Source organism: Gopherus flavomarginatus, chromosome 8 (assembly GCF_025201925.1).
Source record: "Gopherus flavomarginatus isolate rGopFla2 chromosome 8, rGopFla2.mat.asm, whole genome shotgun sequence".
Taxonomy (NCBI): Eukaryota; Metazoa; Chordata; order Testudines; family Testudinidae; genus Gopherus; species Gopherus flavomarginatus.
In genome coordinates, this window is record NC_066624.1 from 40099456 (window position 1) to 40125597 (window position 26142).

General features: G+C 46.9%; 1 protein-coding gene across 3 annotated transcripts; it reads left to right on the forward strand.

Moving 5' to 3' along the window:
- Positions 1-2473: 2473 nt before the first annotated feature.
- On the forward strand, positions 2474-25495 carry LOC127056489 (mitochondrial fission factor-like). 3 transcript variants are annotated; one of them, XM_050964390.1, is made up of 7 exons: positions 2474-2557; positions 13479-13703; positions 15427-15593; positions 17872-17954; positions 21445-21597; positions 24248-24326; positions 24996-25408. In XM_050964390.1, exons 2-7 carry the CDS (start codon positions 13505-13507, stop codon positions 25125-25127), a joined length of 813 nt encoding a protein of 270 aa, XP_050820347.1. In that variant the 5' UTR covers positions 2474-2557; positions 13479-13504; the 3' UTR covers positions 25128-25408. The 3 variants fall into 3 exon arrangements, with proteins under 3 accessions (XP_050820347.1, XP_050820349.1, XP_050820348.1); XM_050964391.1 differs by lacking the exon at positions 2474-2557 and adding an exon at positions 2898-2951; XM_050964392.1 differs by lacking the exon at positions 21445-21597 and having other exon boundaries at positions 2475-2557; positions 24996-25495.
- Positions 25496-26142: the final 647 nt, after the last annotated feature.

The following is a 26142-nucleotide window of genomic DNA, read 5'->3' on the forward strand; positions in this document are numbered from 1 at the left end:
AACTATTGTTGTATGTAAAGTAAATAAGGTTTTTAAAAATGTTTAAGAAGCTTCATTTAAAATTAAATTAAAATGCAGAGCCCCCTGGACCGGTGGCCAGGACCCGGGCAGTGTGAGTGCCACTGAAAATCAGCTTGCGTGCTGCCTTCGGCACATGTGCCATAGGTTGCCCACCCCTGGGTTAGAGTCTGTTCTGGACCGTGCTGCTGACTTGCACTGGGACCTCTGTCACTCTGTAAGGTGGGAATAATGCTTACTTCACAGGCCCATTGTGAAGATTAGCCCATGCTGTGATATTTATAGCACAGCTTGAGAACCTTGTTTGGAAGGCAATATGCACTGTTCTGGTTTCTGCCTACCAGCGTCCCTACCCAGCGATCGGCTGGCTGGCTGACCATCCCTGACAGCCTCCCCAGTGCCAATGCACCAGGAATGAAAACCAGAGGGAAAGGTGTTTGCTGATGGCGCGTTCAGCGCAGGGAATGAAATGCAGTCCTGGCCCCACGGAGCTTACATTTATGGAGAAAATATTGGTAACAAGCAGGGCCCAAGGGGTTTCTTGGGTAATATTGATTGGCTGCAGTTATAGCCTTGATGTGAACAGCTGCCATGAGCTTTCAAGCAGCGTCCCAGGCTAAGATTGATTAAATGTATGTTGTGGTGATGTGGGGTGAGATTTCCACAGGGACATATAAAGCATTCAGGAGCATTAAGTCCCATTGACTTTTGGTGGGACTTATGCTCCCAAGTTGCTTAGGCATCTTTGAGAATCTCCCCCATAAAAGCAGGACAGAGGCAGCTTGGGGTTTATCTTAAGCCCTTTTGTGACCGGACTCTATGGCCAGGAATTGAATCTCAAGCCCATGGCTCCAGGAAGGGGATTCAGAACTCCTTAAAACTGGCTGTACTTTTCCGTCGTCTCATACCACTTAGCAGGCAGTAACCCTCGACAGGTTGATGTGGTGCTGATGGTGGGTCCTTCTTTTTGTTTTCTTACCTTTATAAAACCCGCACCCATTGCTGAGGCTCTCTGAGGGCATTTACAGGTAAGAGATCGATCCAGGGACTCCGTCAGGCTAGCTCAGGCCTGGCACGTGGGCTTTTGTTTGGATTTAAACTTTTCCCTGCCATGTCTGCAGCCCACATAAGGACATGCCCCTGCTGGAGCTTTTCCAAGTAAAACTGATGAGAGATGTGCCACTGAACCCGACCAGCGTACATTGTCCAGAGTAAAAGATGCAAAAAGTAAACAACCGCAATAAATGGGGCAAAGGAAGTTAGAGGGTAACATTCTTCAGTTTCCACACTCTAGCATGCCACTGAGCATAGGTGCTCAGCAGCTCAGAAAGCCCAATCTCTTTTTTAAAAATATATATTTTAACCTGACCATGTCACGTTTTTAATAACAAAATCACAGCATTGCTGAGAAGGATTTCCATTGAATGGCAGATAGTTTGTGGAGTGGAGGAAGTGGGGAGATTAACAGCCAGGCTCCCCAGTGATAGGGCTGTGATACAGTACAGAGCTGAGACACCAGCCCCATCGCGTCCCCAGAAAGCATGTTTCTCTTACACCGCTGCCCCTCTAGCAAATGCATAGTCCCAGTCTATCTGGGGACTGAATTCCAGAGCTGAGAGCCCTCCACTGCTGTTGTCCCACTTCCAGTCCCCCAGAGTGCAAATCTAGTGACTGTTAGCAGGAACACCTGGCTGTAAGGGTGGAGCAGCCTCATGGGCAGCCAGGGTGTTGTAGATGGAAAGCACCTTAAAATGTCACACAGGGGATTATAACTTCAGATGGGGAAAACACAGTAGGAGCAGAGGAATTGTTCACAGTAATCCTTAGATCGGAAGCTCTCTGTTCTGTTTGTACTGTATCCAGCACAATGGAGTTCTAGTCCAGGACTGGAGCTTTTAAGCACTATGGCAATACAACTAATAACTCCCTGACAAAGAATTGAAAGTGGTCTCCTGGGAATGACAGAAGAGCATTATCTTAGGGCCTTTATGGGAGGGAGAACAGCCTAGTGGTTAAAGCGTGAGGATTTTACTTCTATTCCTGGCTCTGCCTTGGTGAAATGATCTTAGACCAGTCACGTCACCAAGTCTGCCAGATAGTATCTACTTACCTCTCCCTGACAGGGTGAAGTCATTATTGTTTGTAAAATGCTCGGAGATCCTCAGATGCAAAGTCGTGTAGAAAAGCAAAGTGTCACATGGCCACGAAGAGTTAGCTGTTTGCCATCTCAGGGACTAGTGCTGTATGAAACTCTCCAGACAGGAGGCCAGAGGAAAAATGCTGAACATATTGTGTGTGCAACAAGGTAAGTGGATTTCAAACTCCCACAGACAAGAAGACAGATGCTAATTAGCCACCTGCCATGTCTCATTAACCGGTCCTTCTGTCTCTTTAAAAGAACGAAGGACAGCTTCTATCATTCAGCCAATCCTACAGCTTTCCTGGAGCCTAAGCTGCCAAAATGGGAGGGATCAGAAATTCTGGGGTTGACATCACCATCCAGCTGACTGTAAGGGGCTGGAAGAAAAGTTGTTTACAGGTTAGTAAGTTTCATTAACAAACTGGAAATAACACAAAAATACCATGAAACTAGTGAGTTGAAAGGGGGACAAAGTTGGCTAGAGCAAAGGGGGCTGGTGGGTTTGTGGCTTTAGAGAGGGTGCACAATGTAGGAAAGTTTTAGTTTTCTTTGTGGAGCAATTCACTCTGGATTTGCCTGGGCTAACTATATGAACGATTCTAGCTTCTCTCTCTTCCTAGCTGTGGCCTGACAAAGACATCAGGCTCCTGGCTTAGCTTGCTTGACTTTACCCCAGGCAGGTATGTATGTCTGTGACTTGCAGGGAGAAGTGTGTTTACAGGGCTGCTGTATGTTCCAGGGACAGGATCAGGACAGGAGGAAATGGAGCAGGGGCGACTGGCTGCCGTCTAAAGTGAGCTGAAAACAAATCTCTCTCCTGACTGAAGTTCTGCCTCTTGATTTCAGCATAAGTCTGGTGCAGTTTAGGTTGGGCTGTTTCCCTTCCAGCTGGGGCTGGATTGTTTAATTTTCCCTACAGAAAACAAGAAGTTCTGGTTTTGGAAGTGAGGGTTTTCTCTCTGATTTGTGTTAGGCTGGCATATGAAATCACGCTCTTCAAACAGGGCAAAGCTAGCCCTCCTGTTCCTCAGGGCTGGAGTTCAGCTCTTGCTGTTTGTGATATTATGAGGTCCCCTCTTGTGGATGTCAGCAGAGCTCATTCTCCACTCTGCCTCCCTTGCTATTGCTCACCTTGCACACAGAGCCCACCTGCCTTTCCTTCCTTGGCCCCATGCCATGCTGTAAGCCAGGCTGCTCCCAGAAGCCTTTGGCACCAAGGGGAGAGCTTGATACCTTAAGCAGGACAATGCACTTTGTTTCCGATAGCACCTCTGCCACTTGAGGTGTCCCGGAGTGCTTTCTGCAGGGGTGGGTTACCTGTGGGAATGCAGTGACTGTGCAGGCAGACATAGCAATCACTGGATGAAATTCCAGTCTGGTGTAGGCAGATGTCAGGAGAGTTACTTCTACCCCCGCTGGCTCAGAATGTGGCCTGTTAAGCAATCAATAATAGCTCCTACCCAACTGCCACAGTTCATGGGGGTTTAATGAGACTGAACACAAAACCCTGGTCATCCTTTACTCTCTGTGTGAAGCACATGACATTTTCCCAGTACAGGGAGCCCAAAGTGAGCTCGATTTAACATCTGATCCAAAGAACGGATTTGTTAGCAATGCACTGTCCCCTTGCCAGTGCCTAGCAAGGTTAGTGTTTTGGTCAAAGCTTAGTGTCGGGGGGTGGGGTGGGGGATCTGAAATACCCCTCAGTGCCTCCTGTCCCCCAGCTCTGCCAATGCATCTCTAGCCTAAATCTGAGGTCAGTGCCTCCTGCCGTCCCCCTGCTAGGCACTCTCAGCTCCATTCATGCACCTCAGCCCTCCCTGCCATTCCAGTCCTGCCCACCCACTCGCTCTGTCTATCCATCTCAGTCCCAGACCTCCAAGCTCCAGCACCTCTCATTCATCCCTGGGCTCTCCACGCAGCTCTGTCAGTGCCCTTTTGCCCTGGCCCTGCAGCACTCTGCATTCCAGCAATGGGAGTTGCCTTAGTGTTCCGGTCTTCTCTAAGCTCTCTTTACAGTAAGGTTGATGCCCATCTGCTAAGGACAAAGTTGAGGCCAATGAAGTCACTTCCATATGTGCCTTGAACAGGATTAGACCTTATGTCTTCAGAGGAGAAGGGCAGATATTCCACAGGGTCCTTTACACACAGTCCATTTAACCCCCCATCCAGCACTCATGGGGTAACATTACCTGGCGAAGTTTTTCATGCAGTAGGGGCAGGTGGTTCCCTCTAGACAAGGGGCTCCTGAGTGCCCCCCTCAGGAAGGGTTGGCTGAGTCAGAAACTCTCTCTAACTTTTGATGCTTAAAATGTAGAGAATCAGCCTGAAAGCCGCTCCTGTTCTGCTGATGTGATGGGATTGCTCTGTGGCTGCAAGAAAAGCCCTGAAGAAAGTGTTTTTTTAAAGAAGAAAATCCATCTGCTTGAGTGCTTCATTTTTCATGTATTTTGACAGCTGAATTTTGAGTCTTAATAGTCTTACTCTCCTTGGGGCCTACGTCCTCATTCCCCCCTGGTCCCTGAGCTCTTTGGAAGCTGTAGTATTTCCATTGGTGATTAGAAAATGAACAGATCTTCCACTGTGCATGAATCCAGCATGGCTTGTTTTAATATCTGTTTTCTAACTACCCACATTGCTTTATAACACAGCAAAAACCTGAAGGAAAATACCATAGATCGCATACACTACAGTTGTGATCAGTGAGCTAGGGGTTTAGAGAAAGGGTCTGTCTGTGACTCTGGCATTTATTTAGTCTCTTGGTCTACCAGAGCCTAGATCTATTGATCTCCAAGGCTCACTGCAAGACACCTCTTATTTTTTCAGGATTTTTGGGGCTGAGATAGATGAGAGGACAGAGCTAGCTCAAGGATGTGCTCTGCAGGCCGTTAGGGGGTAGCAGTGTGGGGTATGTGCTGTTATAGCTTGTGACAGGTTTTTAAAAGTGCCTGTCACTGCTTTAGAATCTGCATTCAGGCCCTGATTCAATACAGCAGATAAAAACTGGTCTAGTGGACTGGGACTCAGAAGATGTGGCTTCTATTCCTGTCTCTGCCACTAGTTTACTGGATGATCCTGGGCATGTCACTTCCCCTCACCATGCCTCAGTTTCTCCCCCCCCCACACCTTGCATAATATTTTTATATTGTAAGGTCTTTGGTACAGTGACTCTCTTGGTCTTTGTTAGGCCAACAAGGACCACTTATCATCATCTATTCTGACCTCCTGCATAACAGTCTATGAATGGACTTAATCATATGCATAAAGTTAAGCAGCAGCTGTATTGCTTTTCTGGTGTGCCCTGATGCCACTACGTAAATCCATGGCATGCCCACTCTGTGTGCAGGTCTGGTCGGCCCATCTCAAAAAAGATATTAGAATTGGAAAAGGTACAGAGAAAGGCAACAAAAATGATTAGGCACATTAGGAACAGCTTCCACAGGGAGAGATTGAAAGGATTGAAACTTCTCAGTTTGGAAAAGAGATGACTATTGGGGGTGGGGTGGGGTATAATAGTCTATAAAACTGAATGGGGTGAAGAAAGTAAATAAGGAAGTGTTATTTACCCCTTCACGTAACACAAGAACCAGGGGTCACCCAATGACACTAATAGGCAGCAGGTTTAAAACAAACATAAGGAAGTATTTCTTCACCCAACACACAGTCAACCTGTGGAACTTGTTACCGGGGGATGCTGTGAAGGCCAGAAGTATAACTGGGTTTTAAAAAGAATTGGGTCAGTTCATGGAGGATAGGGCCATCAATGACCATAGCCAAAATGGTCAGGGACTTCATCCCAGGCTCTGGGTGTCCCTAGCCTCTGACAACCAGAAGCTGGGACAGGATGACGGGGATGGATGGACACTCAATTGCCTGTTCTGTCCATTCCATCTGGGCCACCTGGCATTGGCTGCTGTCGGAAGACAGGATACTGGGCTAGGTGGATCATTGGTCTGACCCATATGGCCATTTTTATGTTCTCTTGTTCTTATAATGGGGCTCCAAGGAACAGCTCAGTAAATGCCACTGTACTGATACTTGTCAGGAGAAGCCTCCACTTTGATGCTGCGGAACAGACCTGAGGGGACGCAGCTACCTTGAGCATATACTTGAAAGCAGGAGATTGTCACAGCTGATGTCGGATAAGTTTCTATTTTTTTAAGTAAGGATTGACTTGATTTAATGAAGAGAGAAGAGACTGACTGAGGCAGGTGGTAAAGGGAGACTGCTGATTATGATGGAAACAGGTCGCTTCACAGTCACTTGGTCCTTCCATCTCACCCACTCCTCTTTCTTTTACCTGCTGTGCTTTCTCATGCCTGGTTGTGAGCTCTGGGGCAGGGATTCCTTGTTATACTATTGGTACAGTGCCTAGCGCAAAGGGGCCCTGATTCTTGATTGAGGGGGCCTCAAGGTGCAACCATAGTGCAAATAATAAAAACTTGCCGTCTGATGGATTTGGAAGTCTCCTGCAATAGATTCTTTGGGCCTGGTCGAGCTGTGCTCAGTGTAGAGCCTTGAGTGAGGGTCAGGGTGGGGAGTGGCTCTAAGGTCCCTATTGGCTCTGTTGATCTTCAGCCTAGGGGATGAATCAGCTGCCGGTATGACTTCGAGCGGCATGAGGGCTGCTCTGCATGAAGCCATTTAGTCTCCTCTGCCAGCTGAGGATGGCTGCAGCGCATTGTACTCTGGCTCCACGCTATCCCAGCCCACCCAGGGTGCCCCCATGTTCCCAAAGGAACAGGGTGCATAGAACTGGCTACCGGGGCTTTACAGCACCCTGGAATTCCCCCGACATTGGGGCAGTCCCAACAACCCTGTGCTCTTTGGACCACCCGAGTGGCACAAAGGCAATGGGTGTATGGGCCAAGATCTGGCCCTTCTATCCTATGCAGCAGCAGGCTGTCGAGAGCAACTGCCTGGCTGATAGATTTAATGACCCACTAGACACATTTTTAAAGTGACCAGCCCCTGCAGCTGGACGATAACTACTTGAAACTCCCATGCTTGGCTCAGCAGAGCCCCTTTACTCAGCCAGAGGGGACCATGCTTCCCGCCTGTCTGCGGCCAGCCTTGGGCCCAGCCAACCCCCGGAACATCTACTGAGCCAAGCCTCTGGCCTCTCTGACTGTGCTGCCTGCATGTTAATTTTGGGGTCTGTTTGTCCAGCCTGTGAGGGCGAAGGGACTAGAGGGGACTACCTGTAGGAAGCAGAGATTTCACAAGGAGAAGTTGCCATCTCTGCAGGGTAGCACACTGCCATCCATTGCCCTGACACCTCTGCGGGTGCCAGAGGGTGGGGAGGAGGGAGGAGTTTGTAGGGTCTGATGTGCACACAGAGCCGAATGCTTCGGCACCGTGGTGGATTCAGAAGGCAAGCAAGTGGGCGACTGAGCAGAAAATCAAGGTAGTGCTGCTAAAAATAGACCCGGGGGCGTAACTGTCATCAAGGTTGGGCCCCAGTGCCCTCACTTGTGTTCCCAACGCTTCCTCGTCTGACCTCCTCTCCCTTTTGGTGCCTCGGCCCCTCTTGCCATCCTTCGTGTGGTCCTTCTCCTCTCTGAGGTTCTGAGCCGCATGGCGCCCTGCTGGGCTCCCTGGGGAACCACAGCCTTTGGTATGGAAATCCTGATCTAGCAGGGGACAGGGGATGTGGCGGCGGTGCATGGTGGGAGGTTGCTGGGAGGGCTGAGAAGAGGGATCGGTCTGAGATGTGACTGATTGGATTCTCCATCTCCTCTGTCTCCTCTTCCCCTCCCTCCCCCTCTATGGAAATAGCCTTGGTGCTGGCCTGCTTCTCAGTTTTTCCCTCTCCCTGCTGCTGCTGCACCTATAAAGAGAACAAAAACTGGGGGAGGCTTTTGGGACAAGTCATGCTGCATGTTTTCTTCCCTGCTAAAATCCTCCTTGGCCATCAACACCTTCTCTGACGCCTTCTTATAAAGTGCTTTACATCCAAAGAGCTTTATAAAGGGGGAGGAGGGGGCAGTGTCCTCACCCTCATTACAGAGGGAAAACTGAGGCACAGAGAAGGGCAGTGACTTGCTGAAGGCTACTTAGGCAGCTGGGAATAGATCCCAGTTCTCCTGAGTCCCGACCCAGTGCTCTGTCTACTTAGCTATTCTGCCTCCCCTGTGACGGTGTGAGCTGGGGAGCCCAAATCAACTTTGTGCTTCCCTTCCACTCCTGCCGCAGAGAGAGCTGATTGCACCACAAACTGAATGAATTTGACATTCTCTCCCTGGTGCAGACTGGGGAATGGAGGCGTGGGGAGGCTGTGACTTATCCAAGGTCATTCAGCGAGTCAGTAGCAGACAGGGCTGGCTCTATTGTTTTTGCCGCCTCAAGCAGCACGCCGAATTGCCGCTGCAGGCAGCTGAAGACAGAAGCTGCCGCCCAATTGCCGCCGCTGCGGAAATGCGCATGCCGCCCTAATGGCACACGGGGCCCTAATGCCCCCGCCGTCCGTGGCGGTAATTTGGCATGCTGCTTGGGGCCACAAAAACACACGGACTGCTGCCTCGTGCAGATTGGCTCCCCAAGCACCTGCTTGGAATGCTGGTGCCTGGAGCTGGCCCTGGCGGCAAAGGTGAGACTGGTACGCAGGTGCTTTTCTCCCCAGCATTTATTCTCACCGTCTTGCATCCGCATGGAGAGCACCCCTCTCTACTTGACATCCTGCTGTGCCCAGCCAGTGTGGCTTGTTCTGCAAGGTTTCTAGCTTCAAAAGAGCAACTGCTGGGGGGCCTGTGGCTAGAGCCCTGTACCCATCTGATGATATTAATTTTCTCTAGGGAAAAGGAATTGCACTGTTTAAAATAAATCCACAGTGAAACTCTCTTGGCTGGAGAAATATGCTCCTTGAATCCTTCCTGGGTTGGTCTCCTCCATACTCTCCATTACCAGAAGTGGTTCCCTCCTGTCTTTCATCTTTTTTTGGGAACCCTTGGGGCAGGGCCCATAAGTGTTTTGTTTGTTTGTTTCCTCCTCCCTCCCACCTCGTTGTTGTTCATTAGGGGAAAAACAACTGAAGAGAGTTGGCAGTTTTTCAAAGGGACGCTATTAAGGGCCCAAAAGCAAGCTATTCCGATGGTTAGGAAAGATAGAAAATGTGGCAAAAGACCACCTTGGCTTAACCACGAGATCTTGCGTGACCTACAAAATAAACAGGCGTGATATAAAAAATGGAAACTAGGTCAGATTACAAAGGATGAAAATAGGCAAATAACACAGGAATGCAGAGGCAAGATTAGAAAGGCAAAGGCACAAAATGAGCTCAAACTAGCTATGGGAATAAAGGGAAACAAGACTTTTTATCAATACATTAGAAGCAAGAGGAAGACCAAGGACAGGGTAGGCCCACTGCTCAGTGAGGAGGGGGAAACAGTAACGGGAGACTTGGAAATGGCAGAGATGCTTAATGACTTCTTTGTTTCGGTCTTCACTGAGAAGTCTGAAGGAATGTCCAATATAGTGAATGCTTACGGGAAGAGGGTAGGTTTAGAAGAGAAAATAAAAAAAGAGCAAGTAAAAAATCACTTAGAAAAGTTAGATGCCTGCAAGTCACCAGGGCCTGATGAAATGCATCCTAGAATACTCAAGGAGTTAATAGAGGAGGTATCTGAGCCTCTAGCTATTATCTTTGGGAAATCATGGGAGACGGGGGAGATTCCAGAAGACTGGAAAAGGGCAAATATAGTGCCCATCTATAAAAAGGGAAATAAAAACAACCCAGGAAACTACAGACCACTTAGTTTAACTTCTGTGCCAGGGAAGATAATGGAGCAAGTAATTAAAGAAATCATCTGCAAACACTTGGAAGGTGGTAAGGTGACAGGGAATAGCCAGTATGGATTTGTAAAGAACAAATCGTGTCAAACTAATCTGATAGCATTCTTTGATAGGATAACGAGCCTTGTGGATAAGGGAGAAGCGGTGGATGTGATATACCTAGACTTTAGTAAGGCATTTGATACGGTCTCGCATGATATTCTTATAGATAAACTAGGAAAGTACAATTTAGATGGGCTACTATAAGGTGGATGCATAACTGACTGGATAACCGTACTCAGAGAGTAGTTATTAATGGCTCCCAATCCTGCTGGAAAGGTATAACAAGTGGGGTTCCGCAGCGGTCTGTTTTGGGACCGGCTCTGTTCAATATCTTCATCAACGATTTAGATGTTGGCATAGAAAGTACGCTTATTAAGTTTGCAGATGATACCAAACTGGGAGGGATTGCAACTGCTTTGGAGGACAGGGTCAAAATTCAAAATGATCTGAACAAATTGGAGAAATGGTCTGAGGTAATCAGGATGAAGTTCAATAAAGATAAATGCAAAGTGCTCCACTTAGGAAGGAACAATCAGTTTCACACATACAGAATGGGAAGAGACTGTCTAGGAAGGAGTATGGCAGAAAGAGATCTAGGGGTCATAGTGGACCACAAGCTTAATATGAGTCAACAGTGTGATACTATTGCAAAAAAAAAAACAAACGTGATTCTGGGATGCATTAACAGGTGTGTTGTGAGCAAGACACGAGAAGTCATTCTTCCACTCTGCGCTGGTTAGACCTCAACTGGAGTATTGTGTCCCGTTCTGGGCACCACATTTCAAGAAAGATGTGGAGAAATTGGAGAGGGTCCAGAGAAGAGCAACAAGAATGATTAAAGGTCTTGAGAACATGACCTATGAAGGAAGGCTGAAGGAATTGGGTTTGTTTAGTTTGGAAAAGAGAAGACTGAGAGGGGACATGATAGCAGTTTTCAGGTATCTAAAAGGGTGTCATCAGGAGGAGGGAGAAAACTTGTTCACCTTAGCCTCCAATGATAGAACAAGAAGCAATGGGCTTAAACTGCAGCAAGGGAGATTTAGGTTGGACATTAGGAAAAAGTTCCTAACTGTCAGGGTAGTTAAACACTGGAATAGATTGCCTAGGGAAGTTGTGGAATCTCCATCTCTGGAGATATTTAAGAGTAGGTTAGATAAATGTCTATTAGGGATGGTCTAGACAGTATTTGGTCCTGCCATGAGGGCAGGGGACTGGACTCGATGACCTCTCGAGGTCCCTTCCAGTCCTAGAGTCTATGAGTCTATTAAGCGTGTTTGTCACAGACATGCCTAGGGACTACCCAGGTTCGTCATGGTGGTAAAGCTCCATGTGTACTTACAGTGTTCCAGCCACCCAAGCCAGACCCTGCATGCACCTCCTGGATCCTTGGGGTTTTCCCCACTTACCCCAGCACTTGCCCCTTCCCCAGGTCTAGTCCAGATCCTTTTGTCACATTGGGTGCTGCTCTTCAACAAGCAGCTGGCTGCAGAGTGGGGCGAAGTCCTTGTCACATTGTGCTCAGTGGCAGAGGCCTGTGGACCAGCCTGCCATGGACACTTAGTGAAGGGAGAGAACTATCCTAACAGGATAACCATGTGGCATAACACCAATCTGGACGTTGCTTGAGTTCTGTTGACTAGTTGCTCCCCTATCTAGGCACACTGGCTGCCTACCGAGTGGGAGATTGACACCAGTGGCCCTACTGGTTTTCAAAGCCCTGGCTACTTTTGGGATCCTCTCCTTGTCATTTGTCCTAACAAGCATCTCTGCTCAGACACAACCCACTTGTTAGGAAGTTCACTGTTGCACACCTTTAATCACCATAGGGGATTGTGCTTTTGTCTGGGTGCCTTGGAACACGGGGCATTTACTCTCCCACCCACCAAAGCCTTCCCTCTAGTTCAGGGATTCTCAAACTTCTTCATTGCACCGCGACCCCCTTCCGACAACAAAAATTACTACATGACCCCAGGAGGGGGGACCAAAGCCTGAGCCCTGCTGCCTTGGGTGGGTGGGGGGGCAAAGCTAAAGCCTAAGGGCTTCAACCCCAGGCAGGGGACCTGTAACCTGAGCTCAGACATTGGTCCCAGCAATGGGGCTTGAGCGTTGGCCCCGGGCCCCAGGAGTCTAACACCCACCAGCCCTGGCAATCCCATTAAAACAGGGCCATGATCCACTTTAGGGTCCTGACCTACAGTTTGAGAAATACTATCTTGCTCATTTCTGGTAGCTTTTTAAACAGTAAAACTGTTACACCTATGTTTGCTGAGTACTGTACCTTTAAGCTTTGAAAAGCTCCTCCTCTTATGAGGAGAGGCTGAGGGAACTTGGCTTATTTAGTCTGCAGAAGAGAAGAGTGAGGGGGGATTTAATAGCAACCTTCAACTACCTGAAGGGGGGTTCCAAAGAGGATGGAGCTCGGCTGTTCTCAGTGGTGGCAGATGACAGAACAAGGAGCAATGGTCTCAAGTTGCAATGTGGGAGGTCTAGGCTGGATATTGGGGAAACACTATTTCACTAGGATGGTGGTGAAGCACTGGGATGGGTTACCTAGGGAGGTGGTGGAATCTCCATCCTTGGAGGTTTTCAAGACCTGGCATAACGAAGCCCTGGCTGGGATGATTTAGTTGGGGTTGGCCCTGCTTAGAGCAGGGGTTGGACTAGATGACCTCCTGAAGTCTCTTCCAACCCTAATCTTCTATCTTTCTAAGAGATTGTGACCATTTTCTTCTTAAAAGCACACAAAGGCTTGTTTTCTGAGCAGCCCTATTCTTGCAGAAAATTGTGCCAAAAATGGCAGCAGGGAATTCATTTTTGTTGAAATTTCTCAGGGGAAAATTTCAGCTTTTTCCCTGAAAGAAAAAAAATGGTTTTTGACAAAAACTTGAAATTTGTGTGTGGACAGAACACTCTTTTTTTTTCATGGAAAAATTCTGAGTTGAATTGAAAACCCAGTTTTCCTTCAAACAGTTCTGGTGGAAAAATTTTGCCTGGCTGTATCACGTATACTATGCTCTTTCCTATGGACACTTTACTTCTTTCTTGCTCATTTCTTTACTGCTGAATGTAAATGAGAGAGAACATGCTTTTTCCCCTCCTACAGGAATTTTCCATTTTTAATCACTATCAGAATCTTTGTCTCCTCCCACCAGCTAATTCTTAAGGTGTGCCCTTACTTGGCTTTTAAAACAGTGTCCATTTTTAATATTGATTACCTCTGCCATTAGCCTGCTAGGTGACCTTGGGCAACTCACTGCATTGCTCTGTGCCTCAGTTTCCTCAGTATCATCCCCATTTCACAGAAGGGCACCCTTGTAAAATGCTTTGAGGTCTGCCGATGAAACTCACTGTATGAAAGTTAGGGATTATTCTTACATTTGCATCTTAAATTGTGTCCATCATGGCAGGATGTGAGAGCGTTTGGTGTTGATAGCTTTCTTTCAGTGCCGTGCTGGCTTTTTTTTTTTTTTTATTGTGTGACCTCCAGGCTGCCAAAGTGAGGCTGGGAATGAAATGATGTGGCCATTTCGGGGTCTGGAAATGAACCGAGCCCCATGTGACCTGAGCTTCATGGAGGCCATCAATCAGCGCATGCAGGTGCCCAACAGGCTGAAGGTGGCAGATGAGTCCAACCCATTGGATGAGGAGAGAGAAGCTGAGGAGCTTCGCCCGTCCTTCCAGATGCACATCCCTGATAGGCTGTCACTGGCAGGTGATGGAATGGGCTGGCTTTGATTGGACATGATCTAGCATGGAGCATAGAATGCAATGGACTCTGTGTAGCATCCCCTATCAGCTGATCCTGACAGGCTTTGCCCTGAGAGTGGGGACAGAGTGTTTGTTTCTGAGAATTGCATCAGCTGCTGCTGTGTGAGAGACAAAAGATCTTGGTGTCTTCCTGTAGCATGAGGGAGGTGTGGGGAGGAGTGTTAGAATGATGGGGAAAGCGAGTGGGAAGTGATATTCTTCACACACTAGTAAAGGTGCCAAAGGGCCCGATGGCAGGCAGGGAATGGGCTCCAGAGAGATGAGAGAGGTTACATTTTCCAAGTGTGGAGAGAAGATGCAGAGTGAAGAGGCAAGAGAAGGTAGCTGTGCAGTGTGGATGTTTAGCTGGAGCAGCGTGAGGCCATGTGGGGAAATTGTGGATTAGGTCTGGAAGTGGGTAGGAAGCTAGAGATGGTGATGGAGGCAGGACTAATGTAGCTTTCTGGGGCAGCAGAGTAGTCCTGCTGCCGCATTCTGGGCCCTAGTCAGCAAGGACCCAAGAGAGACTGACTCAGCCTAAGAGGAAGTGCTGGAGATATGAATGAGGGTTAAAGCAGGATCAGGGTGAGGCTGGCTTCTGGCTGTTTCTGTGGAGCTGGTGACAGGCAGGTTTGCAGATGTGGGAGCAAAAATGTTTGGGATCCAGAATTGCTCTGAGTGTGCGGCCTTGGGGGCAGAGGGCTTGAGGTGGTTAGTGTGCGTGCATGAACTCAGAGGGGGATAAGGGTGATGGAGAGAAAGTTCTAAGATCCTCTTGGTGCCACTCAAGCTGGCTAATATCCTTGAGTCCCTGCTTGGGGGAGGTGGAGCTACGACCCGCATTATCCATATCTTTTCCCCTCTCCACTCCTTGGTAGAGTCTCTACCTGGCATCTCAAGGAGGAGGAGGACCTAGGGCCCTTACTCTTTTTACACTAAGTCCCCAACCGCAGTGCACTAGCAGCTTTGGAGCTGTATAGTAAGTGACTTTCCTTCTCTGTTCCTTGAGAGGAAGGCTGGCTTATCCTCTGCACAGCTGGTGGTGTGTTTCCGAGGAATGCTTGTTTTAGAGATTTGAAGCTAAAACTCTGATTACTTCTCTGGGGGCTGGCTTTTGGGGAGATTGGCTATGAGTCAGTGTGTTCAAACTGCTGCCATCAGTGCCCAAGAGCCTCTAAGGCCCGTGAAAACAAGTAGAGCCAAGAAGGCCATGGTTAGACTCTGCCTGAAGCAGTGAATGTCTTAGTCAGAGGAGTTTTGTCATTGCTCTCCATTCAGATTCCGAGCCATGTGGGTGTAAGAATTCCGGCATGGGATTTCCATGTGCCTGTGGGTGAATAGTGCCTGTTAATGAAGCCTGCCCCACTTTCAGCTAAGCAGAGAGTGCTCCAGTGATACTGGAGGGAGGTGGGGAGGAAATCCTGAAATGGATTTCAATCGGAAAACCTGGAACAGGCACTGGATAAAGACTGCAGACAATGACTGTCAAAGCTTCAGGGGGGTTGGAAGGTGGTGTACCTCGCCTCCCCCCCCCGTGGAGTACTGTATTGGTAGCCATAGAAACAGAGTTGCTTCTCCCAGGAATTTGGACATCACTTCCCCCCTCTTGCACCCAGTCTGAACACGATGCTGTTATGTTCTGGGACGTATGCAAATGTTTCTAACTGCCCTCTCTTTCCTCTTTGTAGAGATGATGGATGATAGTCGAAGGCCTTTCCTGTTGGACCAGCTAAGGCAGCACCCCTCTATTGTTGTGCATATGCTTCAGGACACCTCCACCCAGCCTGCAGGGTTTGGGGAGCTCCTGTTTATGGACACCACAACCCAATCAGGCACCCAGAAACGCAAGCGATTGGTACTGTATCTAGAACAGATGTGGGCACCCATAACAAGGCAGTGTCCCGGAGAAAAATTCCTGGGATAGTGAAATGTCCCCAGTGTCGTCTTCCTCCTGCGTCCCATAGCCCCATAGCTAGTGCCCCATATCTGTGGTGAAGCCCTGATTTAAGTGACAAGACAGATGTGTAAAAGGAGAATTCCCACCTCTGCAGAATAGATTGATGGGATGACTCATGTTGTAGCTGACTCCTATGAACTCTGGCTCTGTCCAGAGCAAGAGATCGTTGGAGGGGTTCTTTCTAAATTCATTTTTGTCCCACCACTAATGTCCACCGCTATCATATCCTCTGGGCAGAATGTGTTCTGGTGCCACTTTGTTCCATAAAAAGAACAGGAGTACTTGTGGCACTTCAGAGACTAACAAATTTGAGCATAAGCTTTCGTGGGCTACAGCCCACTTCATCGGATGCATGTAGTGGAAAATACAGTAGGAAGATATAGATGTGTGTACACACACACACACACACACACACACGAAACAATGGATGTTACCATACACACTATAAGGAGAGTGATCAATTAAGGTGAACTGTTATCAGCAGGAGAGAAAAAGAACTGTGTGTAGTGGTAATGAAAATGGCCCATTTCCAGCAATTGACAAGGAGATGTGAGGAACTGTAGGGGGGGCGGAAAAATAAGCTATTAGTAAAAAATGCTATTTCACCATGCTTATTCCCCCCCCACCCCCCGAGGCTACGAAGTGCCAAGCCCAGAGGTGTCGGGGCTACTAACTGCCAAGCCTAGTGGTGCTAGGGCTCAGCCCTGGCACAAATTAAACACTGAGTGTGTCCCAAATATAGGCCAACTGGGCTGTGGGATCCCTTTTCAACCCTCCTACTGTGTCAAACAGGAAAAGAAGTTAGTTTTGTTAGTACTTGGGATCAAAACATTATTCAAAAATCCAGTATCTGATAATCCAGAGACAAATCTTACTCTAATGCGAAACTAATCTAGAAGAAAGAAGCTGTCTCTGGTTCTCCACTGCTTACAGATAGAGACTTGCATCTTTAGTCATCCAGACCATCGAACCAGGCCTTCTCTAAGGTGCCTTCACCCACTAGAGTGATACAGGAATGCTAGGACATGTAAAGCTTAATTTCTTTCTCTTCAGAGCTCACTCATTGATCTAAATGCCAACTTCTGGCTCCAGTCAGGCCCTGGCTGTGAACTGAAACCAAGGGAAATGCTTCCACAACTGGCTGTGAAAAGAAGCTACCAAATTTCATGCAGCTCTACTGTGGGTGATAAGGGAATACTGCTGCTGGGAAAGGACGACACTGTGTGGGATGGTCACATATGCACTTCAGGCCCAAGGTCAAGGTTGTTCTATACAACGTGATGGTAGTGGGAATATTTCCAAGAAAGGTTGGATCACTGGGCCTTCTCCTTCTCCTATGGATTGGCAAAACTCCATCTGTTTCTCCTCCCCCACAATGGTATATTAAGCCTCCTCAGATGCTGTGGCAGGAGGCTAGTCTGTGATCAAACCAAGGCATAAACAGGTCAGTCTTGCCTTGCTGTCTGAGCCAAATGAAATGCAAGAGAATAAACAAACTTCAAACGAGGTTGTATACAAATTCTTTCAGCTTCAATAAGGGGTTTCATTTGAATATGATGTTTGCATCGAGACAGAGTCTTTATTATGTATTCTTGTGGAGCAAGGCTGATCATGGGCAAGGCTGGTGTGGAGATGTGTTCGGGCATATGCTGTTCTGGGATCTAAACACAATATGTCACATTAATACCTTTATGGCCTGAATGACTGTATAATTATGACATAATGTGTTGCACTGGATAAGAAGTGGGCTAAGATAACTGCTGTGTAGGCTGGGAGGCTGTTGCATAAATAGGTTATTATTATGCTACCCCAGTGGCAGAGTATGAATTTGAAATTGTTTCTATGGTCCTTACTCAAGGCAAAACTCCCACTGATGCCAGTGGGTCTTTACTGGAGTAAAGACCATGGGATCAGGCCCATGTGGCTGTGAAAGCACATTCATTTACCATGTTAAAACTCACTTGGCACTGCAGTTTCACAGTAGCTATGGTGGGGCTGCAATAGAGCTGTAGCAATTCTATTGAATTACTGGGGTTGTTGCCCTCTGCTGCCTCCTGCCCCAGCTGATGGTGGCAGAGCATAGGGGATGCCGTGGGATCATTGGAGGGTTGAATGAGGAGAATGTCTTGCAGAGTGTCAGTACTAATATTCTCGTTTTGTGTACGTGTTCTAACAGACCCACCATGGCAGACTGCAAAAGGAGAGAACGAGAGAGACCCCCCAGATCGCCTTGCGTAGCACAAGCCGGAAGCCTGACTGGTGAGAACTGCCAGGGGCTAATTCACACGCTGAGCATTCAGCCTCTCTTACTGTGTTAGATGGCCCATTGGCCTGACAGTACTTACACACTATGGGAGGCATGATCTCCATCAATCTAAGGGTATTGACAGGCAATGGCATGGAAGGAAGGGACTAAGTCCATGTTGGCAAGTTCTAGTGAAGTGCTCTTATTAAATGATGTCCCAGCATCAGATGATCCATCCTCTCATGTGTGATCCTCTGTACGAGGTGCTCTCGGCTTACTGAGGGCTCAAGGTCTTGTCAGCACTTGGCCTGACTATATCATGCTGAAAGGTGTGGCTGGTGCCTGTGTCATAATATAATTCCCAATTCTGGACCTTAGCGTCCAAAATATGGGTATTAGCATGAATTCCCCTAAGCTTAATTACCAGCTTAGATCTGATAGGCTGCCACCAATCAGGACTTAGAGTAGAGCGCCTGATCGACTCTAGTCTCCCCCAAAAACCTTCCCTGGGTGTCCCAAGACCCAAATTTCCTGAGTCTCACAACAAAGGGGAATAAACCATTTCCTTCCCCCTCCCTCCCTCCTTCCTCTCCAGCTCCTTCCCGCCCTGGGAACACTAGGAGATCACCTGATTCAACTCCGTGAATCTAACACAAAGAGGAACTTTACTATTCCCTTCCTCAGGCAATACAGACTCAAGCTTCTTTGAGCCTTAACTAGGAGAAAACACTCAAACAGGTCTAAAGCAAAGCTTTTAATAAAAAAAGAAAGAAAAAAGTACTCTGCACTTTAGATGGTAAAAAGTTACAGGGTCTTTCAACTTATAAACAATAGAAAGAAACTTTCTCCAGCAGAAACACAATTTAAGCTACTTCCAGCAAGTACACATATGCAAATGAAAAAGAGAACAAACTAAAAGACTATGACCGCATTTTCTACTTACAATTCTGAACAGATAAGAGACTGTAGCAGGGAGATTGGCAGAAACCTGGTTACATCTCTAGCCCCGTTCAGGACTCAGAGAACAAAGCCAAACCCCAAACCCACAAACAAAGGCTTCCCTCCCACGAGATTTTAACTATATTGTCTTCTGATTGGTCCTCTGGTCAGGTGTTGAGGGTCCCTGTTTGTTAACCCTTTACAAGTAAGAGAGACATTAACCCTTAACTATCTGTTTATGACAGCCTGGTCAGCCTTAACCAGCTTGGGCTGGACAGGCCGTGTTTCCCATAGCCATGCTGATCTCCCTCATTGATCTTTAACAACGCACTGGCCTTCTCTCGCACCGTCCATCTGAGAAGGCTGGAACCCTTCACCAGCCATATGTTAAGACTCTGAGCACCTTCCTGAACTTGGTGTCATCTCTGTTTTACTGAGAGGTTGCTGCAGTGTTACACTAGTACATCTGTATTAGAGCCAAGGCTAGACCTCTGGCCCGCTGACCCCTGGAAACAATCATCCTTCCCCTGTTGCTAATGCTGTGAAGGCTGACTTTCTGTGACATCGTTCACAGAAGCTAATAGTCAGATACCACTGTGGTGAGTGTGGTATAAGCAGATGGGTCACCAATCTATAGACTCTGAGCTGGTGATCCTGGTTGAGTATAACTATCATATCAATGGTAGCAACAAAGAGCTTGAAAGATAATTTAATCCATCCCCCTCTCCAAGACTGGACCAAGTAGACCTAGACCTAGACCATCCCTGACAGGTGTTTGTCTGACCTGTTCTTAGAAACCTCCAATGATGAGGGTTCCACAGCCTCCCTTGGTTACCTATTTCAGTACTCAACTATCCTTAGACTTAAAGTTTTTTCCTAATAGCTAATCTAAATCTCCCTTGCTAATTACTTCTTCTCCTGTCTTCAGTGGACCATGGAGAACAATTGATCACTGTCCTCTTTATGTATGAGAAAGGTAGCCGTGTTAGTCTGGATCTGTAAAAAGTGACAGAGCCATGTGGCACCTTATAGACTAACAGACGTATTGGAGCATGAGCTTTCGTGGGTGTACATGCGTCTGATGAAGTGGGTATTCCCCCATGAAAGCTCATGCTCCAGTACGTCTGTTAGTCTACAAGATGCCACAGGACTCATTTTTGTCCTCTTTATAACAGCCCTTAACATATTTGAAGAGTGTTAGCAGGTCTCCCCTCAGCCATCTAGTCTCAAAATTAAACACGCCCAGTTATTTTAACCTTTCCTCATTGATCAGGTTTTCTAAACCTTTGATCCTTTTTTGGTTGCTCTCCTCTGGACTCTCTCTCTCCAGTTTGCCCATATCTTTCTGAAAACATGGTGGCTAAAACTGGACCTGATACACCAGCTGAGGCCTCAGGGCCGAGTAGCATGGGATAATTACTTTGCTGGTCTCGCATAGAATACTTCTGTTAATACCCCCCCCCCAGCGTAGTATTAGGCTTTTTTGCAGCTGCATCACATTCTTGGCTCATAGTAAATCACTGATTGCTTGAATACTGCCTCTAGATCCTTTTCAGCAATACTACTGCTTAGCAAGTTATTCCCCATTTTTTTTTTGTAGTTGAGAAAGGAAAAAATAAAATGCACAAGTGCAGTACTTTGCACTTGTCTCTCTTGAATTTCATCTTGTTAAATTCAGACCAATTGTCCAATTTGTCCAGGGCATTTTGAATTCTAATCCTGTCCTCCAAAGTGCTTGCAATCCCTCACAGCCTGGTGTTATCTGCAGATTTTATAAGCATATTCTTTACTTCATTATCCAAGTAATTAATGAAATATTAAATAGTGCCAGATCCACAGACAGACCCCGATGGACCTCACTAGATACACTCTCCCAGTTTGACAGCAAACCATTGATAACTACTCTTTGAGTATGGTCTTTCAACCAGTTGAGCATTCACTTTATAGTAGTTTCACCTAGACCACATTTTGCTAGTTTGCTTATGAGAAAGTCATGTGGGACCATTAAAAGCCTTTGTAAAATCAAGATATCACATCTACTGCCCCCACTCCCCAGTCCACTAGGACAGTAACCCTATCAAAGAAGGAAATTAGGTTGGTTTGGCATTTGTTCTTGAAAAATCCATGTTGGTCATTACTTAATACCCTATTGTCTTCTAGGTGCTTACAAACTGATTGTTTAATAATTTGGTTCAGTATCTTTCCAAGTATTGAAGTTAGGCTGATTGGGCTATAATTTTCTAGGTCCTCTTTGTTCCTCATTTAAAAAAAAAACAGACGGGTACTATGTTTGCCTTTCTCCAGCCCTCTGGGACGTCACCTGTCTTCCATGAGTTCTTGAAGATAATTGCTAATGGTTCTGAGATTAAGTGTCCATTCCATGATGCCTGATTGTAAGTGAGACAGTACCCTTGCTAACTACATTCCACAGAAAGACTTGGTGCCATCATAAGGATACTGAGAACAACCCAATCCTGGGTCCCCGGCGCACCAGTGCATAGGGAGGGGGAGGGAAAATGCAGCACAGAAGGGAATAACTAGAATGATTCTGTATATGCCCTGCAGGCCAGGCATAAGCCCACTACCAAGCCCCAGCCCTCCATTCCCTCAGGATGCCAGGATCTACTCCCCGCAGAACATTTTCCAGATGGTGTACTTCCTAGGTCACCTACTCTTCCACCATGTTAAGAAGTCTGCCCAAGACCGAGCCCAGCCCAGGTGACTCTGTCTGGCTTGCTTCAGGCCTGTATCCGCACAACTCTGTGTAGACGCTGTTGCTTTCCTCAGACATAACATGGCATGAAGCGGGCATGCACTTTTTAACCCGTAGGGGGCAGCACAGCAGGAGAGGATCTGTTCAGCATATTCTCTTGGGGCCGTTCATGCTCTTTCGCTGCTTTACATCCCCAACTGCTAGCCTATGATGACGGGGTGGGGGGAACTACCTGTGCAGTCAGCCTGGACCAGCCTTTGAGTGCAACCCCCCCCCCTTATACATTAAAGACACTCTTCAATATATTGAACACCATTATAAATTGGGGTGGAGGCTGACAGCAAACAACCCCCATGTAATAGCCTCGTGACCCCCTCAGGGGTTCTGACCCCCAGTTTGAGAACCTCTGGCCTGGACTATCTGAAACTCTCTGAGCCAGGCTTTTGGCCACCTGCGTCTGCTAACATCAATAATTCACTTGACTGTCCCAAATTATCTAAGGCCTCTTGTGACATGCACATGACTCCAGCTGTTACCTTAACATTACACGAGTGCTAGGGGTTCTGCATTTACGCTGCCTAATTGAATTTATCAAATGGGTTTGGGGCAGGAAAGGGTCTCAAAATCCAGAGCTATTTGGCAGCAGATTCCAAGATCTTGAGCCTCTGACATGGGTTTCTGATCCAGCAGCTCTCCTCTCTGCAGAGTTTGTTTGTTTTTTTTAAGGCTCCCAACACCGGTGGCTATAACTCAGTCATCCTTCAGTTCTCTTTCAGGATTCTGTTATGCTAAGCTATGCAGCCCCTGGAATTTGCACATCATCTCTGTTGTGAGCAGGCTAGGATCTCCCTAATCAAATGATTTTGAGGAAGGAACAGGGGAAACAGAAGTTTATATTGTGTAGACGCAAAGTGACATTCACACATTTAAAGCTGCTTGACCAATGTTCTTCAAACCTGGCTTGTTTTTGGAAGGCTGTTTTGTCTACAAAACCAGCATAGTTTGAAACTGAGTTTTGGCTATTTTTTTCTCTTATCCAAATGCACCTTTTCTGTTAGATGAAAAGTTTATTTTCACACATAGTAAAAAATGACAATTGATTTTTGATCCAATGTTCATAACCAGAAACAAACCTTTGGTAAATCTACTGCTAGATGACATTCTTGAAAGTTGCATCATAGGAAAAAGGGGGTTAGAATTAAAGGTAATTTTCAGTCTATACCATAATGGGCACTACCTAGACCTGCCATGATTTTTTCAATGAAAAATTGTGGGTTGTTTCAGTTGATATTTTACATCTGGAGACATCAACACTGCTGCATCACAATTAATTTTAACTTTTTTCGTATTATAGAGTGTTATATGAAGATATAAAATTGATTAGCATCCATTTTCTTAAACCTCTTTAAACTGTCTTTGTTTGTGGTTTTTTCCCCAGAGCAAACTTTGCGAACTAATTAAAATCCAAAGAGATCCTGTCTGTTTTGTATGTTATCCAACATAGTCCACATTTTGGGCCAGAGCCTCTCAGACTGTGTAAATGGGAGCACCGAAGTCTGTGGAATGACATCTGTTCATACCAGCTGAGAATCTGGTTTTACGATTACAATGAGATATGATTTGGAGCACCGTGTTAGAGAAGTTGACTCTGAAAATGGCAGCTCCCTTTTACCCAGCCTGTCCCCTCTAGTCCTGTCCACTGACTTTCCTGAGACAAAGCTGTTACTCCCACTAGCCCTGCAGAATCAATACAGCTATGGGAGAGTGGGCTGGAGTTCTTTCTGTATCTCTCATTCATAGGATCTTAGAATATCAGGGTTGGAAGGGACCTCAGGAGGTCATCTAATCCAACCCCCTGCTCAAAGCAGGACCAATCCCCAACTAAATCTGCCAGTACTGGTGATTCCCCAACTAAATCTTCACTACTGGTGATGTAAGAAGCAGACAGAACACAGACGGATTATTTTTTTTTTCCAGGTCTCACATAGAATTTCTCCTGAAGGCAATAAGGTCCTTTTGCTTAGTGAAGTGACACTGCTGGCGATCATGCAAAGTAACTAGAGAACCCTCCTTTTAACAGAGATCCATGGCTCATGCACTGGGGCAGATAATCACCATTTGATTTTTTAATGGAAAAAAATAGCAGATTTATACATTATGGACCAGATCTTCTGATTTACACCAGCACAGATCCGTAGAATTCAATGGAGCTATGCCAGTTTATGCCGGTTGAGGCCTTGGCCCTGATTTGTGTTTTCATGGGCTGTTTTAATCACTCTACGTATATATAGCAAACTGCCAATTGGTAAATATCACATTCTCTACGCTCCATATGTTGGGCTTCTAACAATATAGGCATGGCTTTATAACACTATCCATTGCAGGATCGCTGTATATTTTGCAATGATGGTAACAGAGCTGCATGTAGATAGGTTTTAAGTGGCTGTGGTGTGGTTACAAAGACATGCTAGATCTTCACAATAACATCTGGTGTTTTTTCCTCTGTTTTTTATTTTTTTCCCATCCAACAGGTGTGCTTTTTGCATGGGTAACCCTTCCCTCACCTCTTCCTGGCTGTGTACACGAGCTGATGTGATTGCATTCTTTTGATTTCTGTTTGCACATTTGCATCTCTCTGTTTTTCCTTCTTCCTAGCTCCCAGAACGCAGGGCCAGCCTCAGAAAGCTCCCTGGAGGAGATTGGTGTGACTGACATTATAGCCATGAGGAAACAGGTGAGAAAGAGAGGAGACATTTTGCAACTGGACTCTGTGAAAGCTGCCTAAGGGATAATGAGAGCAGGTGCCACCAGTACCAGTAGTGAGCTCCTCCACAGCTAGCATTCTTTGATCCCAGTCTCTCCTCTTATCAGGGGTACCCTCAAGGGCAGTGGGCTTGAGAGCTCCTCTTGCAACTAGTGCTCCTATACTCGGAGCTGGCCGTAGGGATTAGGGTGACCAGACAGCAAGTGTGAAAAATCAGGACAGGGGGTGGGGGGTAATAGGAGCCCATATAAGAAAAAGACCCAAAAATTAGGACTGTCCTGATTGTTTCTATAAAATCTGGTCACTCTAGTAGAGATTTTACTGTTCTAAGGCAACTGGGAAAGTGCTTGACCCTGGCAGACTCCAGTCACTGACACTAAATGGCCCCTGATGCTCTGCTGGACCCTAACATTTTGCTTCCTGCTGTATTTGTGTGGTCCAGATGACGACCCTTTCCACACCAGGACAGTCTCTCCTGCTGGGAGAAGTAGACCTGGAGTAACTGGGAGCTCCCACCCCTGTGCTCAGTGCTGTTGCACCAACCCTACAGAGGCACCTGCTGGTAGAGGCTAGGGGCAGCTTTCTTTATACCCTCATTTGCTGCATTACTTGTTACTGACCTGGCTGCTTTTTCTGCAGTTGAACAAGATCTCGAGGAGGCTGCGGACTCTGGAAGAGCAATGTACTGGCTGGCGTCAGAAGGAGCTTCTAGTCTACTCTGTGCTAGTCTCTGCATGTCTCATCAGCACCTGGCTTTGGCTAAGGAGATAAAGAGCCCTACCCATCCCAGGAGAGACAGCGTGTGTGTGTGTGTGTGTGTGTGTGTGTGATGGGGGAATCCTCACTAGAGCACTTATGAACAGTAAACTCAGTGTGCTGCTTAAAGTGACTGGCCCACTTCTCCTAGTGTAGATTCCCTGAGGATCTGAGACCTTTGGCCCCTGTTGGAATGAAGATGAACAGACAGGGATGTACCTGCAATGCTGGAGGAAAATGGGGTTGGAGGGAGGAGTGAGAACTGCAGGGCTGGGTTCTCTTGCCTGTGCCACCAGTGACTATGAGGAGATAGACCAAAATTCATTGTTTTATAAGCAAGCTGTGTCCTGCAGCCATGTTGCTTTGGGCTGTGACTCTATAATTATAGTCTATGATTCTATGATTCTATGATTCTATAAGATTGACAATGGTGTTGTAAACTGGGTTGGGTCAGTACCTAGATGGGAAGCCTCCAGGGATATCCCAGGCGCTTCAAGAAGTAGCCTTGGGCATTCAGTAGTTGGTCCTCTATTTCCTTGGGATCTGCACTGAACTGGCACCCCAGCCCGCTGTTAGGGGATCCTGGGCTGCTATTGGTTCCATCTTTCAGAGGAGAGACAAAACTGACATTCTGGGCACCTGTGGCCATCAGAAATGCCACTGCATTTTGGACATGATCAGCCCAGGCCTCCTGGCCAAATTCCAGCCAAACAACTAAACTTTGACTCCTTAAGAGTCCCCTGTAGTTTTATTTAGGCCCTTCTGCATCTCCTGGCCTAAATTTTATGTTGGATGGCTGTACACTTTTAAATGGTTACTATGTCTCATCTCGGGGAAGGCTGCATTTTGTGGTCAGTGTTCAGGTGTTGTCTAGGAGCCTGGACGATGACTTTGGTATTCGGGTGTAAAGGGGGATAAATGGGATCTCCCGCTTAGAGCATATCAGCTGGATAAGAGAATGGTTTATCAATTCTTGTAGCCCCATGCATTCCAGGTGCTGGGCTGGGATAGAAAAGCATTGTGCAGGCTC

Coding starts and splice junctions, on each gene's coding strand:
- LOC127056489 (XM_050964390.1), top strand. CDS start 13,505: ATGATGTGGCCATTTCGGGGTCTGGAAATGAACCGAGCCCCATGTGAC. Junction 15,594..17,871: donor CCCAGAAACGCAAGCGATTG/GTACTGTATCTA, acceptor GTGTTCTAACAG/ACCCACCATGGCAGACTGCA. Junction 24,327..24,995: donor TTATAGCCATGAGGAAACAG/GTGAGAAAGAGA, acceptor CTTTTTCTGCAG/TTGAACAAGATCTCGAGGAG.